The 15,562-nt window shown below is 52.7% G+C and overlaps 1 protein-coding gene across 2 annotated transcripts; it reads left to right on the forward strand.

Moving 5' to 3' along the window:
- Window positions 1-1,000: 1,000 nt before the first annotated feature.
- Window positions 1,001-15,384, forward strand: CTPS1 (CTP synthase 1). Of its 2 annotated transcripts, none has more exons than XM_042813000.1 (19): window positions 1,001-1,079; window positions 1,188-1,365; window positions 2,157-2,327; window positions 4,397-4,497; window positions 5,141-5,257; window positions 6,490-6,573; window positions 6,887-6,967; window positions 7,712-7,863; window positions 9,280-9,412; window positions 10,145-10,233; window positions 10,728-10,822; window positions 11,354-11,416; window positions 11,976-12,019; window positions 12,626-12,722; window positions 12,846-12,901; window positions 12,986-13,082; window positions 13,325-13,469; window positions 14,970-15,060; window positions 15,191-15,384. In XM_042813000.1, the coding sequence occupies exons 1-18, from the start codon at window positions 1,008-1,010 to the stop codon at window positions 15,052-15,054; spliced, it is 1,860 nt and encodes a 619-aa protein (XP_042668934.1). In that variant the 5' UTR covers window positions 1,001-1,007; the 3' UTR covers window positions 15,055-15,060; window positions 15,191-15,384. The 2 variants fall into 2 exon arrangements, with proteins under 2 accessions (XP_042668934.1, XP_042668935.1); XM_042813001.1 differs by having other exon boundaries at window positions 1,022-1,079; window positions 1,196-1,365.
- Window positions 15,385-15,562: the final 178 nt, after the last annotated feature.

A 15,562-nucleotide genomic window follows, 5' to 3' on the forward strand; every position in this document is an offset into this window, starting at 1 on the left:
TCCTGTGATTCTGTGATCCTGCTGGATACAGCGGGTGGGATCCACATATGGACGGGAACTGGAGAGGAAAAGCATCAAAATCAGCATTTTCACGCTCAGCAGATGAAAGAGCAGCGTCACAGCTCGGGCTGCATGCGTCTCTGCTAAGAGAGAGCTGGCACCACTGGGCAGCCTTTCAGCAGGGCTCTGCAGCACAGCAGAGCCATCTGATCGCTCCTGAGGGTGCCTCCCACTGGGACAACTCCAATCCAAGCCTTCTGCTGCGAACCGCATCCTACACTGGGAGGAAGATGCTCACGGTCCGTGTTTTGCTGGGAGGCACCCAAGGGTAAAGCACTGCAAGGGCAGAACGGCGAAGCAGCGCATCTGCCCCACATGGAGCTGAACCCACGCTGCCCTGTAACATGTGCAGAGAAGGGCAATGAAACTGGTGAGGGGTCTGGAGCACAAGTCTGATGAGGAGCGGCTGAGGGAGCTGGGATTGTTCAGCCTGGAGAAGAGGAGCTCAGGGGAGACCTCACTGCACTCTGCAGCTTCCTGAAGCTCCTTGTGATGAGGAGGGGTTTGGCCTCTTCTCCCAGGCAACAAGCAGGACTCGATGCAATGCCTGCAGTTTGCAGCAGAGGAGGTTTAGGTTGGACATGAGAAGAACTTTTTCTCTCATGGTCAGGCACTGCAATGGCTGCACAGGGAGGTGGTGGAGTCGCCGTCCCTGGCAGCGCTCAAGAGGCGTCTGGATGGGAGCTGTGAGATCTGGTGCAGCGCCTGTGGCAGCGGTGATGGGAGGGCGGCTGGACTGGATGACCTCGCAGGTCCCTTCCAATCTTGTGGTTTTATTAATCTATGATTATACGTTTCTACGACTCTACGACTCCACGACCCTACGACTCGCACCCCTGAGGCAGCCCCGCAGGGCGGGAACGCTCCCGCCCCCTAAGCCCCGCCTCCTCCGCACTGCGCACGCGCCCGAGGAGCACCGCGCATGCGCCCTGCCGCCCGCCGGCCTCATGCGCTTGTGCGCCCCGCCGGCACGGCGTGCGTGTGCGCTCCTCCCCGCAGGAACCCGCGCGCGGGAACAGGTGAGCGCCGCCCGGCAGCGCGGGGGGATCTGCGGGGCGAGGCGGCGGGAGGGCGGGGCGGCGCGGCGGGGCGGGGGCTGCGCGGCCCCTCCTGAGGCGCGCTGTCAGACCGGCAGGCAGATGAAGTACATCCTGGTGACGGGCGGGGTGATCTCGGGCATCGGCAAAGGGATCATCGCCAGCAGCATCGGCACCATCCTGAAATCCAGCGGGCTGCGCGTCACCTCCATCAAGATCGACCCTTACATCAACATCGACGCCGGGACCTTCTCCCCGTACGAGCACGGTGAGCGCCGGGACGGGGGGAGTCAGCACGGCTCTGCCCTGCGCGTCCTCCGTGCCGGGCGGAGCTCTGCCTGCTGCCGCAGAATCGCGATGGCTGCACAGAACCGTCCGGCCCGACCCCCCCCACTCCGTGCCCGATGGCCGCATCCGTGCGGTTCTGCACCGCACCCGGGGATGCTGAGCCCTGTGCCGTTGCATCATTGCTGTTTCGGAGAAGAAATTGCTCCTAATGCCCAAGCTGAGCCTCCCCTGGTGCAGTTTGAGGCTGTCGCCTCTCACCCTGTTGCTGTTACCCGGGAGCACAGCCCGATCCTTTCGGTGCCTGAGGGGCTGTGAGGGACAGACACTTCAGCAGGGCCTGTGGTGACGGGACAGGGGGAAATGGTTTTGAACCGAAAGAGGGGAGATTGAGGTGGGGTGTAAGGAAGGACTTTTTGCAGTAAGGGCGGTAAGGCGGCGGCACAGGTCGCCCAGAGGGGTGGCGGCACCCATCCCTGCAGACAACCAAGGTGAGACCGGAGGGGCCGTGAGCACTGATGGAGCTGTGGGTGCCTGTGCTCAGTGCTGGGAGTTGGACCACATGGCCTTTATGGGTCCCTTCCAACTCAAACTGTTCTATGATCCACAGCCTCCCTTGAGGGGGCACTGGGTCCCTGTGAGCCTCCTCCAGACCAAACCACCCAGCTGCTCCCCGTAACGCTTTTGCTGCAGACCCCTGCCCGCCTGTCACACAAAGCTTCCAACCAAGGGCTGCGTTGCTCTGAGCTGTGTGTGATTCTCTGTGTGCTGCAGGAGAGGTGTTTGTGCTGGATGATGGTGGGGAGGTGGACCTGGACCTCGGTAACTACGAGCGCTTCCTCGACATCCGCCTCACCAAAGACAACAATCTGACGACTGGGAAGATCTACCAGTATGTCATCAACAAGGAGAGGAAGGGAGACTACCTCGGCAAAACCGTCCAAGGTGATGTGAAGCTTTGTTTCTGATGCCAGGGAATGTATTCTGTATTTCTGTCCTGCTTTTTTTTTTTTTTTTTCCTTTGGATTCCATCTCAGTTTGAGGCCTTTCTGTGGTCAGTCCTGTCCTTGTGATACGTATGATTTGTTTTTAAAAGGGGGAATTGTCTTAAACTGAGACAGGGGAGGTTTAGGTTGGATATTAGGAGTTTTTTCCCCCAGAGGGTGGTGATGCACTGGAACAGGTTGCCCAAGGAGGCTGTGGATGCCCCATCCCTGCAGGCATTCAAGGCCAGGCTGGATGTGGCTCTGGGCAGCCTGGGCTGCTGGTTGCACACAGCAGGGGTTGGAGCTGGATGAACATTGTGGTCCTTTTCAACCCAGAACATTCAGTGATTCTATGATAAGTAGAAGGCACAGCAGTGTGAGTGTAGGGGCAGATGCTGTGGGTTAGCTGTAGTCCTGCAGACTGTTGCTTGGGAATTCATCTCTAAATTGGAGAGATATGAAGGGTGGACTGTTTGGTGGGTAAGGATTTGGTTGGATGTTGTGGCCAAAAGCTGTGTGTGCGGGTGGGGGTGAGGAGGAGTGTTGTCCCCAGGGCTCCATCTCAGCACTGGCGCTCTGCAGCATCTTTACCAATCTCGTTAATGATGGATGGAGTGCACCCTCAGCACTTTGCTGATGGCACCAAGCTGAGTGGTGCAGTTGATGCAGAATAAGGAAGGGATGCCAGCCAGAGGGACTGTGCTAAACTTCAAAGGCGGGGTCCCTGTGGACCTGATAAGTCTTAACAAGGCCAAGTGCAAGGTGCTGCACCTGGGTCGGGGTAATCCCAGATATGGATACAGGCTGGGAGAATTCCTTGAGAGCAGCCCTGCTGAGAAGGGCTTAAAGGTCCTGGTAGATGAAAAATATAACGCAAGCCAGCAGTGTGTGCTTAGGCCAGTGGTGTCCTGGGCTCCATCAGCATGGATGGCAGTGGGAGGGGGGATTGTTCCCTCTGCTATGCCCTCATGAGGCCCCATCTGCAGTACTGTGTCCAGGTCTGGAGCCCCCAGCACAGGAAAGATGTGGAGCTGTTGGAGAGGGTCCAGAGGAGCCACAAAGATGCTCAGAGGGCTGGAGCACCTCCCCTACAAAGGCAGACTGAGGGAGCTGGGCTTGTTCAGCCTGGAGAAGAAAAGGCTGTGGGGTGACCAGTGTTTAAAAGGGGATTATAAACAGGAAGGTAATCAGCCGTTTATGCTATAGATATATAGTGATATACAGATAGTGACAGGACAGAGGGGAATGGTTTTAGAGGAGGGAAGGTTTAGATTGGATGTTGGGGGAGGTTTTCCACTGATTGGCAGTGAGGTGCTGGCACTGCTGCCCAGAGCTGTGGATGCTCCATCCCTGGAGGTGTTTAAGGCAGGGTAGGATGGGGCCCTGGGCACTGATCTAGCAGTTGACCTAAGGGCTGGCAGCCCTGCCTGCAGCAGGGGGTTGAAACCTGATGATTCTTGGGGTCCCTTCCAACCCCAGCCCTTCTATGATCCTATGGACGTGCTGCCTGACCTGTATCCTGGACTTGGATCTGACTTCCTGACACAGCCAATCCTAAATGGGAACTTCAGAGTGATGTGGATAATTTGCTGGCTGGTTAAGACAGTTATTGCTGCTTAACTCGTTCAAGTAATACTGTGGTGTCATTAGGAGACCGAAAGGATCTCTGAGGATCCGATCATCTCTGTCCTTTTCAAGAACTGCACAGCCGTTTTGGATAAAGATTTCTGCAGGCAGTTTAAAACAAGCTGACTCTCTGAGCTCAGCGTGTGGAACTGTTTGTACTGGAAGCTTCCAGCTTAAAAGAAACATTTCCATTTAAACAGATGTGAGCAGTGGGGCTGCATTTCCTGCCAAGGCACCTCTTGAAAATGGCAGCCAAAAATAACCATTTCAAACATTCATCCTTGAAAAATGCACGTTGGTGCTTTGGGAAGTGATCTAGGAAGCAGGAGCGGTTTATTTTTGATAATTGCATCTTCAGTCAGTGAAGCTGTGGTCTAACTCTTCTCCTGGCTTCTTCCTCAGTGGTCCCCCACATCACGGATGCCATCCAGGAGTGGGTGATGAGGCAGGCACGCATCCCTGTGGATGAAGATGGTGTGGAACCCCAAGTGTGTGTGATTGAGGTGCGTAGCTCTGGGGGCATTAAACCGAACTGTATGCATGTTTTGTTTAGCAAAACTCACCTTTCAGGAATAGTTGGCTGCTTGTTGTTGGGCTCTTGCAAATCTTCCTTGTTAGCCTTAAGCTTTTCAGTGCTTTGTGTCTGAATCCGTGTGCAGAAAGACTTGGGTCTTGGAACAGGTTGCCCAAGGAGGCTGTGGATCCCCATCCCTGCAGGCATTCAAGGCCAGGCTGGATGTGGCTCTGGGCAGCCTGGGCTGCTGGTTGGTGACCTGCACACAGCAGGGGGTTGGAGCTGGATGAGCATTGTGGGCCTTTAGCAACCCAGGCCATTCAGTGATTCTGTGACAGTTGCATTTTTGAAGCCCTCTGCCTCAGATGAATCTACGGAATGAATTTTAATGAGAAGCTGATGCTTGGAAGGCTGAGTTAATCATGCTGTGCCCTCTTTGCACCTGGTGGGTGGAGGAAGGGCAGGGCAGTCACCTCAAGCACCTGTCTGTGCTTCTCAGCTGATGCTCCGTAGGGAATCGCGGTGGTGCTGGGAGGCGTGTTGGTGTGGCTGTGTGTGTTAGTGCACCTCAGTGGCCTTTCTAGCAATGTCAGGATGCTAACTTGATTTCTAAACACCTTTGTCTTTCCCAGCTCGGAGGCACGGTGGGTGATATTGAGAGCATGCCCTTCATCGAGGCCTTCCGCCAGTTCCAGTTCAAAGCCAGGAGAGAGAATTTCTGTAACATTCATGTCAGCCTCGTTCCGCAGGTATGGAGCTCAGCTGTGGGCTGGGTGCTTCTGAGCCACCTGTATAACTGCATTCTGAAACACCTTCTCTGCATGCATGTTGTATTTGGGTTTCTGTACGTAGAAACCTGCAGAAGAAATCGCAGCCAGAGGGTGGTGAGGCACTGGCACAGGTTGCCCAAGGAGGCTGTGGATCCCCATCCCTGCGGGCATTCAAGGCCAGGCTGGATGTGGCTCTGGGCAGCCTGGGCTGCTGGTTGGTGACCTGCACACAGCAGGGGGTTGGAACTGGAGATAATTGTGATCCTTTTCAACCCAGGCCATTCTATGGTTCTGTGAAATGCAGAGAATATTTGGTTATGTATTTTATAAACAGGAAGTGAACAGAAAGTTTTCAGAGTTTTTGAATGTGTTATAAATGGAAGCCTGAGTTTTGTGCCTCTCCCATCTTTAACTGCTGCTTTTCCTTATGGAAGCTTTGTAGGTAAACATGCTTTGTAGGGCTTGGTTCAGAAATGCCACCAACAAGCTGTTGTGAAGCAGTGCTCTGAGAAGAGAAATGTAATTAGAAATCATGAAGGAAAACAAAGTTTTCTTATGTTCCCAGTTGGTGGTGCAAGCTCCAGTCAATGCCTAAAGCACAGTGGAGCTTCTTCATGGCATGCAATGCCTGGTACAACCTCACCTGTGTTATCTGACCTGGCTTTGAAGGCAGTTTACAATCTTACCCACCCAAAAATGCTCTATTCTGAATCACTGCTGAAAAACCAATTCGTCCATGGTTGCTGACAGTACCAGAGAGCATCTTCTGTAGCACTAGAACTCTGTAGATCAGAGTTCCTCATCATGGAACTGGATTTGGAGTCATTGGATTGAGTTTCTGAAGTGCAGGCTGCTCCCTTTTCTGCTGTCCTTTCTTTCCTTTCCTTTGCATCCAGGCTGGGTGATTTAGGGGGAGAAAACAAGGAATGGAAAATGTGAAGTATTCAGAGGGAACAGTGGGGGAAAAAAATATTGGGCTTTCCATCCTGCAGTGGGATGAATTCCTGCTCAGTGTGCAGACTTCAGCTCTGTTTTTCTGGTTGCTCTCAGCCTTTGGGATTAAAATGCAGAGGAGTAATTGAAGCTGATGTGAATTGTCTAAAAGCCAGATCAAAGTTTTAGAAGATGAATAAAGGTGGAGTAAGGTTGGAGAGCAGTGTGATGCTCTGTAGCATCAGCAGCTAATGCAGCCAATTCTCCTCTTTGACCAGCCGAGCTCCACAGGAGAGCAGAAGACAAAACCCACCCAAAACAGCGTCCGGGAGCTCCGAGGTCTCGGTCTCTCCCCAGATCTGGTAAGCTTTGTTCTGTGGCTTTGGGTTTGGGAGTGAAGCGCTGGCAGTGCGATCTGGCACTCAGTGTAGCAGCTGGGGGTTGGGACTCTGTGATCCATCAGGTCCCTTCCAACCCAAAGCCATTCTGTGACTGCGTGTCCCTGTGCTGCAGCCTGGCCTCCTTCATGCTGAGGTTGGGAGCTTTTAGCACAGAATGGAGCTGTTTTCTCTCCCAAGTCAGAGGCTGTGGAACGATGGCTTTGTTCAGCGTTGTTCTGTGGGTGCCTGAGTGCTGCTGTTTTGCTTCACAAGGGTGACATTGCTGCTCTGTCAGATCGTTTGCAGGTGCTCCACTCCCCTGGATACCTCCGTGAAAGAAAAGATTTCCATGTTCTGTCATGTTGAACCAGAACAGGTAAGGATTGCTGTCTGCAGATACATGCAGTAAATGTTGTGGCTGTTTGTTGGCTCTGTATCTGAGTGCAGAGCTGATGTGTTCCAGCTTTGCCTTTCTGGGAGCTGCATAATTCATCTGCTTCTTTGTCTTACCTGCATTCTTTACATCAGTAAACATTACAACAATGGTCCCTTTTACGCCAGCATTTTTTTATAAGTAAATACACTTAGGCTTGGAATTCAGTGGCATCCAAGGTATTTTCTGAATAGCTTTTGACCTCAGTTATTCCTTCTACAAAGACAGAAGAATGAGTATTTTTCAGTGTTGTGAGACCAGAGGGCAGTTGCCCAAAATTAAGAGGATATGAATGCATTTCTGCTTGCTGCTCCTCTCATGATGTTATTCTTCCACCCAAGCCTGTGTGAAGAGAATTGAACAGGAGTTTAAGTGGGGCTCTCAGCTCTGGCTGGCCAACCTGCTGCTGGCCAGGAGCTGTGAGTAAGCTGGATCTCACCACACGCTTCCCAGAAGTTTAGTACAGCTTCCCCTGGTTGTTGCCCATCTGCAGTTGCACTTAAAGTGAATACAGAGGAGAGGAGTCACAATTCAGGAGTTTTATCAGTCAGGTGCTGAGCTCTGCTTTCATGCGACTCGGGAGAAGCGATACTTTAAAAATAGCTGTGCCTATATCTATATAGCTGCCTAAAAATAATCTGCAGGGCGCTCAGCTCAGCTCTAACCCTGCTGGTATTTGATGCACAGGTCATCTGCGTTCATGATGTCTCTTCTATCTACCGGGTTCCTCTGCTGCTGGAGGAGCAGGGGGTTGTGGACTACTTCAGGCGCAGGCTGGACCTCCCCATTGGTAAGCAGCCCCGCAGGATGCTCATGAAGTGGAAGGAGATGGCTGACAGGTGAGCTGCAGAGCTGGGAGCCCGTTGGGTTATGAGTGTTACCCTGTTTCCGTTCATTCCTGTTCTGCAGTGCCATCTCCTGCCTCATTTTCCTCCTGGGGGAGAGGATGGAGGTGGAAAAGCTGTTATTGCGTAGCGCTGAAATCCGTCTCTGGGTGTGCATGGCATTCATTGGCTGCACGGATTAAAAGCAGGGCCTTTCGGGTGTGCGTTCCAGAGAGTGAGGCAGCTGTTCTGTAACTCTGAGATGCTGAGACACTGCAGGAACCACAGCTCTCTGTCCTCATGAAACACCAAGCTGAGGGTTTTCAGTCTGCACCTGAGTCCTTCCTGCCCAGCACGTCTCTGCCCTGGGAAGGAGCAGAGCTGAGCGATGCTTCCCTCCCACTGTACCAGAGCACTGCTGCAAAGAGCGTCTCATTACTGTGTCCAGTTTTGGGCCCCTCACTGCAAGAAAGACATTGAGGCCCTGGAACGTGTTCAAAGGAGGGCAACAAAGCTGGTGAGGGGTCTGGAACACAGGGCTGATGAGGAGAGGCTGAAGGAGCTGGGAATGTTCAGCCTGGAGAAGACGAGGCTCAGGGGAGACCTCATTGGTCTCTGTAACTTCCTGAAGGGAGGCTGCAGTGAGCTGGGGGTCGGCCTCTGCTCTCGTGTCATCAGTGATAGGAGCAGAGGGAATGGTTTCAAGCTACAGCAGGGGAGATTCAGGCTGGACATGAGGAAGAATTACTTTTCAGAAAGGGTGGTCAGGCACTGGAATGGATGCACAGGGAGGTGGTGGAGTCACCGACCCTGGGGGTGTTCAAGGAAAGACTGGATGTTGTGTTGAGGGACATGGTTTAGTGGGAGCTGTTGGTAATAGGTGAACAGTTGGACTGGATGAGCTTTTAGGTCTTTTCCAACCTTGGTGATTCTATGATTCTGGGACAGCCCTCGTTAAGCAGCATGATGGAAGGTACCTAGCAACTCTGGCACAACTTTCCAACAGAACCCCTTAGCAGGAAGCTCACCACGTCAGGGCACAAAGCAGGCAGCACAGCATAAGATTTTTGTATTGTGTTCCTGGCTGCTGCAGTGAGCTCTGTCAGCAGCGTGGGGATGCTGAACAGGAGAAACGTGCACAGTTGTGCTTTGATCTTCTCTCCTCGTGATTTACTGCTGACTTTTTTGGAAAAGAAAGACAGTTTGGATCTATTCCTAACAGCTTTTCCTCTCGCTTTGTGTTTTGTTTCTTACGTTCTTGCTTTGACGTTTTTAGGTCCCAGTTGCCACGGGAGGCCTTCTCTTCCGCAGGTTTCTCTTCCCATTGACAGACTGGTAGAAGTTGAGCTGTTTCTGTCACTTGGAAAAGATCATCAGTGATTTTTACCCCCTTTTTCTCTTTGTAACCCCCGTGTTTTGCTTTTCCTTCAGGTATGACCGTCTCCTTGAGACGTGCTCCATTGCACTTGTTGGCAAGTACACCAAGTTTTCAGACTCCTACGCCTCCGTCATTAAAGCACTGGAACATTCTGCACTGGCTATCAACCATAAACTTGACATCAAGGTGTGTGTTTCCCCCTCCCAAATCCACCTGCAGTGCCACCCCTCTTCATGAGGTGTCTCATAAACCGTGTGGGAGGGTTGGTTCTGCCACTGAGCCTTGAAGCTGTGTTGGATTACAGCATCCAGACGTCTGCAGTCGGGCACAGAACAGCAAAATCTGTGGGTTCTTCCCAGCAGCTGTGTTTGATGGTGGGGAAGGGGTGCTGGTGCCCACGCACGGAGCCTTGCATGGCCTTATGGAGTTGTGTAGCTGCGTTCCAGGCTTCAGAAAGAGCAGGATGGTTGTTGCAACTGGAAAACCTGCAGTTTTCCCATGCTTAGCACTGATGACAGCATTATTTAACCATAATGACCTACGTTTCACAACGTCCTCTTGTTTCACTGGTACCTCTTGAAGGTCAGGTGAGGTGTGTTTGTGGAACGATGCTTTTGCCTTGTGGTTGTCAGCATCTCGTGGTGCTGTGTGGAGATGTGACACTGAGCCACGTGGATTTGGGGTTTTCTCTTGCAGCAGGGAGGAGGATACAAAGACATGGCTACAGTTAGTGCACACCTAGCGTGACAGTGGGGGGAAGCAGTTGTCTTGGCTAGCAAAGGGGAAATGAGTGCAGAAAACCCAAAAGCATTGAGTAGGACACACACTGAGGGTAATCCAGGGGAGGGAAGGAGGAGAATTGAAGAGTCTTGGTCTTGCTGCCCCTCTCATTGTCTTTTCTGGATTTTTTTTCCCCAGTACATCGACTCTGCTGACTTGGAGCCTGCCACCCTGCAGGAGGAACCTGTCCGATACCACGAGGCGTGGCAGAAGCTGTGTGGTGCTCAGTAAGATCCTTACAATTCTTTGGGCCGTGGCTGATAAGCTTGCTGCTGCTGATGCTCTGGGGATGAAGAGCTGCACTGTAAGCCTGTGTCTTAGGCACTGTGCACAGCCGTGCTGCCCCAAGTCCTCTTGATGGAATTTAGGGTAGAGGCAGAAGAGATGATAGGTGGAATGGAGAAGAGCTGTTAACAAAGCGGGGATCCTGCAAAGGGCAGCAGGAGGGGAAATTGATACACACAGGGAAACAGGGAGAAGGGAAGTGGTGGGCACTGCTGAAACCAAAGGGAGAGGGAGGGAGGGTGGAAGTGTGCCATGCAGTACTGCAGGGAGGTGTGAGGAGGGGAAGAGTTGTTTTGCAATGTGCAGAAATGCCAGGAGTTATCCCAGGAAATGAGCAGAGGGGCAGGACCAACATGTTGTGGAGGAGAAGTGGTGTGTGGCTGTGGGGGCTGTGCTGGTGAGCACTGTGTGAGTGGTGTCTTTCATCCCGGTGCAGTGGTGTGCTGGTTCCTGGTGGATTTGGTGTTCGGGGCACAGAAGGCAAAATCCAAGCTATTTCCTGGGCGAGAAAACAGAAGAAACCCTTCTTAGGTGAGAAATGTTCTTCATCCATACGAAGAAGTAAAGCAAAGAAGGAGACTGAGTAACAGTGTAATGGACTTCAGCATGAGCTTTGCTGACTCCCATTGCTATCCAGACTTCAGAATGTCAGAGATAAGTGCTGAGGGCAGCAGTGCTCTGTGCTGAGCTGTGCCACCACCTGTAGCAGGCTGTTAGGTGGTCAGGGCTGGCTGGGGAGGTGAGGCACTGGCACAGGTTGCCCAAGGAGGCTGTGGATCCCCATCCCTGCAGGCATTCAAGGCCAGGCTGGATGTGGCTCTGGGCAGCCTGGGCTGCTGGTTGGCGACCTGCACACAGCAGGGGGGTGGAACTGGATGAGCACTGTGGGCCTTTGCGACCCAGGCCATGCTGTGAGTCTGTGGGTTGTGATGGCAGATCCCTGTGCTGGGGTCTGAGTTGCAGACGAGGCCGTGGTCTCTCTGTGTTTTCACTGATGGTGTCTGTAGCATCACCACGTGGGCTCAAAAATACCTCATCTGTGTTCTGCCTCTTCTTCTGCAGGAGTCTGCTTGGGAATGCAGTTAGCAGTTGTGGAGTTTGCACGCAGCGTTCTTGGTTGGTCAGGTAAATGCACAGAACCATCCCCAGGCGACGGACATCTCCTTTTGGCTGTCTGGGTAACACCTGTAATGCTTTCCATTTTTCACTGGCACATAGATCACATTTTATTTTTCCTAGGCTTGTAGAAAATTCCCCTCCCCTTTTGTCAGCTCAAAGGAAAAAGAATAATCTCATTCGGGCAGGATGCAGTGGGCGCATTCACTCAGTGTTCAGAGTGACCTGAGCAGAGCTGTGTGTGCAGGGCCCTCACAGCCCACGGCCACAAAGAGCAGCAGTGCAGCTGGGCAGGCAGCAGTGCCAGCTTTGCTGCCTTGAATTGCTTTCTGGGCTCAAATAGAGCAGGTCCACCTGTCAGACCTTCCTCCAGAGTGTCAAACTGAACTCAGTGCCTCAGGCTGATTGTGAACCTTCACAGGTAGTGAAGGTGAGAGGGAGGAACGTGTTTCTGAGCCCTTCTCCCTCCCCCATTCTGCACCTTGTGCAGAAACATCCTAAGTTGTGTTTGTGAACTTCTGTGAGAGGGACTTAATGGTGTTTCTAACCCCTGGATGTAACGTTACAGATGCAAACTCAACAGAATTTGATCCCAACACCACTCATCCAGTGGTGAGTATGCCATGACTTGCTGGCTGTATCTTCACTGTGCTTGAGTTGGTTTTCATCACTTATTAATCTGCATGGAAAGTGTTGTTTCCTGCTTGGCTGTATGGCAGCTGCTGCTTTTGAGGGCTCTGCAGTGCTCAGTGGGCTGCAACAGGGATTTCTTTAAAACGTGATTTATCTCATTGCTCTTCTTCAAGTAACCAAGGTGTTTTTTCAGAGGGGAAAGACAAAGCTGCCCCTCTTCAAGGGCATTTAGAAAGCTGTCTGATTTCATGGGACCACGTGTGGTGATATCTGGGTCCAGTGCCATCAGTATGGCTCACTGATGACCTCAGTAATTAACAGAAGCAGACAGGAATTGCCTGGAAAGTCTGTGGGTGGTCTGAGCTGTGTTCTCAGCCTGCAGGCTGCATGCAGTCCCACCACACCCACACTGTGTTCCAACAGCCTTTCTGGAACATCACTCTCTGCTGCCCTGCCCAGTCAGAACAGTGTTCCCTGGGCTGCTGCCTGTGTTTTCTGCATGGATGTTGCTTGTCCCCTGTTAATGTTTCAGTGTTTGTGTGAGGCTGTGTGTCCCTCAGCCTCATCCTGCTCTGAATTTCCCAGGTGATCGACATGCCAGAACACAACCCTGGGCAGATGGGTGGAACCATGAGGCTTGGCAAGAGGAGAACGCTCTTCCAAACGAAGAACTCAGTCATGAGTAAGGCATTTCCTACCTGTGTGTTCTGAGTGCCTCCTGGTGCTCATAGGGACGTGTCAAAACGTGGCACTGTATGCACTGGTTGATGTTTGCTCACAGATGTTCACCTGTCTTTTGGTGCAGGGAAGCTGTATGGCGATCACGATTTCTTGGAAGAGAGGCACAGGCACAGGTTTGAGGTACGGTTGCTGCTGTGGGTGCTGGGCTCCCCTGTACAACCCAGGCACAAAAGAAGATGGGTTCTCTCGCTGCTTGTCCTCCAGGTCAATCCAGAACTGAAGAAATTTTTTGAAGAGCAAGGCTTGAAGTTTGTCGGCCAGGATGAGGAAGGAGAGCGGATGGAAATAGTTGAGCTAGAAGGTGAGTGTGTCAGAGGGTGACCTGTGTGTGTTAGCATCTGCAGGGGGCCTGCTGAGGGACACACATGGGGCCACGCTCCCTCACGACCATTTCTTGCATGGTGAATTGCACTAACGTGAGTGCCATGGGCCTGCCCTTGTAGGAGCAAGAATCGGGGTAGGAAGACCCTGTCATCAACAAGCACACTGAGCTGCAGGCCTGCAGACTTGTCAGTGATGTGTCCTGGTTTTTTTTCCTTGTAGAGCATCCATTCTTCGTGGGTGTTCAGTACCACCCTGAATTCCTCTCCAGACCCATCAAGCCGTCCCCGCCGTACTTCGGGCTGCTGCTGGCGTCTGCAGGAAGGCTCGCACATTACCTGCAGAAGGGCTGCAGGCTCTCACCCAGGTGGGTTGGAGGACAACAGCAGGCCTTTGTGGGGCAGCGCAGCTGATGAACTGGATGGAGAGTCACAGAGGGGGCTTTGTGGGGCTGCAGGGTAATGGGGCGTGCAGCACTGCTGCTCACGCTGTGTTGTGTGAGTGCCCCGCTGTGACGTGCCAGCTTCAGCCTGCTGTCCTGCTGGGAGCTGTAAGGAAACTGAGCCAGGCCTGCTTTTGTGGATGATTCTCCCCTTTTAGATCTTTTCTCCTTGCACAGAGCAATGCACAGCATTGCTTTTACAGTAGGAGTGCTCATGCTCACTGAACAGCACAACCAAAGGCCATTAACAGTGCCAAAGGCAGGGAGTACTAAAGCACCAAAGCAGGGCAAGGTGTAATGCAGAGTTTGTAATGCAGAGCGCTGCTCTGTCCAGACTGAGCTGCAGCACAGCTGTATCACAGCAGTTCTGTGCTGCTGCCTGGGGAGCAGCCATCCCTTGTGCTCTGGTTGATCTCTGAGCACAGTTGCTGTCATGACGCCCCATTTCAGTGCCCTGCAGCTGCAGGGATGTTTTAATTTCCTGCTTTGGCCATGGGGATGAGGCAGCTCTTTCTATCCAGAGAGACCAAGTTCCATCCTTCCTGCAGCAGCTGAAGGCAGCGTTGCACATCTGGAGAGTCTCTGTGCTGGTGAGCAGATAACAAAACACGTGTGGTCACTTCAGCACAGCCTCCGTTCCTCACTGCTGTGCTGGCACAGCTCTTAGCAGCAAGGCTCCTCTCTGCACACCAGTGCAGGTGGCAGCAGGGGGTGCAACAGTCTGTGCACCAAAGGGTGCTTCAGAGAGATGTGGGTACAGGGCTGGCAGAGAGAACTGGAAGGAATCCAGCAGGGACAATGCAGAGTGCTGGGGGAGCGTCCCGAAGAATCCCTGCATGGTTTGAGACTGCAGCATGCGTGGTGTGTGTGCATCATGTGGAGGAGTTCACCCTGCAGGTCTGGTGCTGGGTATGCAGCAGCTGGGAGGAGGCTTTGCTCCAGAGAAATTCCCTTCACGGGGACTTTACAGGGACCTGAAGCATCCCAGCAGTGCTCAGGAACAGGTTTTTATAGCCCTGTAAAAATGTGTGGGATGGGATGAGGCAGTAGGCAGAGATGTGAGGTCCAACTGCTGGCTGTGCTGTTCCCAGGGTGCTTCCCATCAGAGCCACCGATTGGTTCTGAAAGCTGTTTGATGGATTAAAGGCAGCTGGCTGCCACCAGGAGGCTGAAAGGGAATGCACAGTGCAGGTGGCTAACCTGTCTACTTGCTATTAGCTTGGTGTTGATCAGTGGGGTCTTAAAAGATCTGGTACAAAAACAATGTTAGGGTTTGCCAGTCGAAATCAACCCGTGGCCGACCCCACAGGGACGGCTCTGGGAAGCTCTGCATGCCTCACTACTCATCCTTGGGCAGAAGGAGGCACTGCTCCCACTGCAGAGCCCTCAGCACTCGTCCCACAGCACTGCCTCTGTCCTCTGCAGGGACACCTACAGCGACAGGAGCGGCAGCAGCTCCCCTGACTCGGAGATAACAGAGCTCAAGTTTCCATCCTTCAACCACGACTGATGCTTGGTAACTCCCAGTGCTCCCAACCCTTCCCTTATGGAAAGGAAAGCTCAGCTGCTCTGCTCTGAGTGTGTCTGTGTGTCTGCTGCCCTTCAGCATCACTGATTCTTTCTTTTCCTCTTTACTTTTCCTCCAGCTGTGTCGTGGCTGAAGAAGAGCCCCCGTTTGGTTTTCTGGGCCCTCTCACAGCAATATGTGGCCGCTCTCCGCTTCTGCCTTCCCTAACTTATGGTTTATACACTTTTGTTACGGCATCCCCTCCGTTTCCTCAGCTCTTCTTTTGTACTTTGGCGTTGATGTTGAATCACAATGGGAAAAGAGCTCAGCGTAGCACAGAGAGCTCCGTCCTTAAGGTACAAGAGGGAGATCTGGGTACAGGGGGAATCTTGTCTTCTTTCTGGGGGAATGCTGTTAGCACAGAGCACACAGAGCACAGCTGCCAGGAGAGTGCACCATGACCAAAGGGTGCCCCCAGCTCTGCTCTGCACTCCTGGGGCAGCAGCTGTGC

The sequence above is a fragment of the Centrocercus urophasianus genome, unplaced genomic scaffold, assembly GCF_019232065.1.
Source record: "Centrocercus urophasianus isolate 14NV4802_14NV808 unplaced genomic scaffold, USGS_Curo_1.0 seq_1332, whole genome shotgun sequence".
NCBI classification, from domain to species: domain Eukaryota; kingdom Metazoa; phylum Chordata; class Aves; order Galliformes; family Phasianidae; genus Centrocercus; species Centrocercus urophasianus.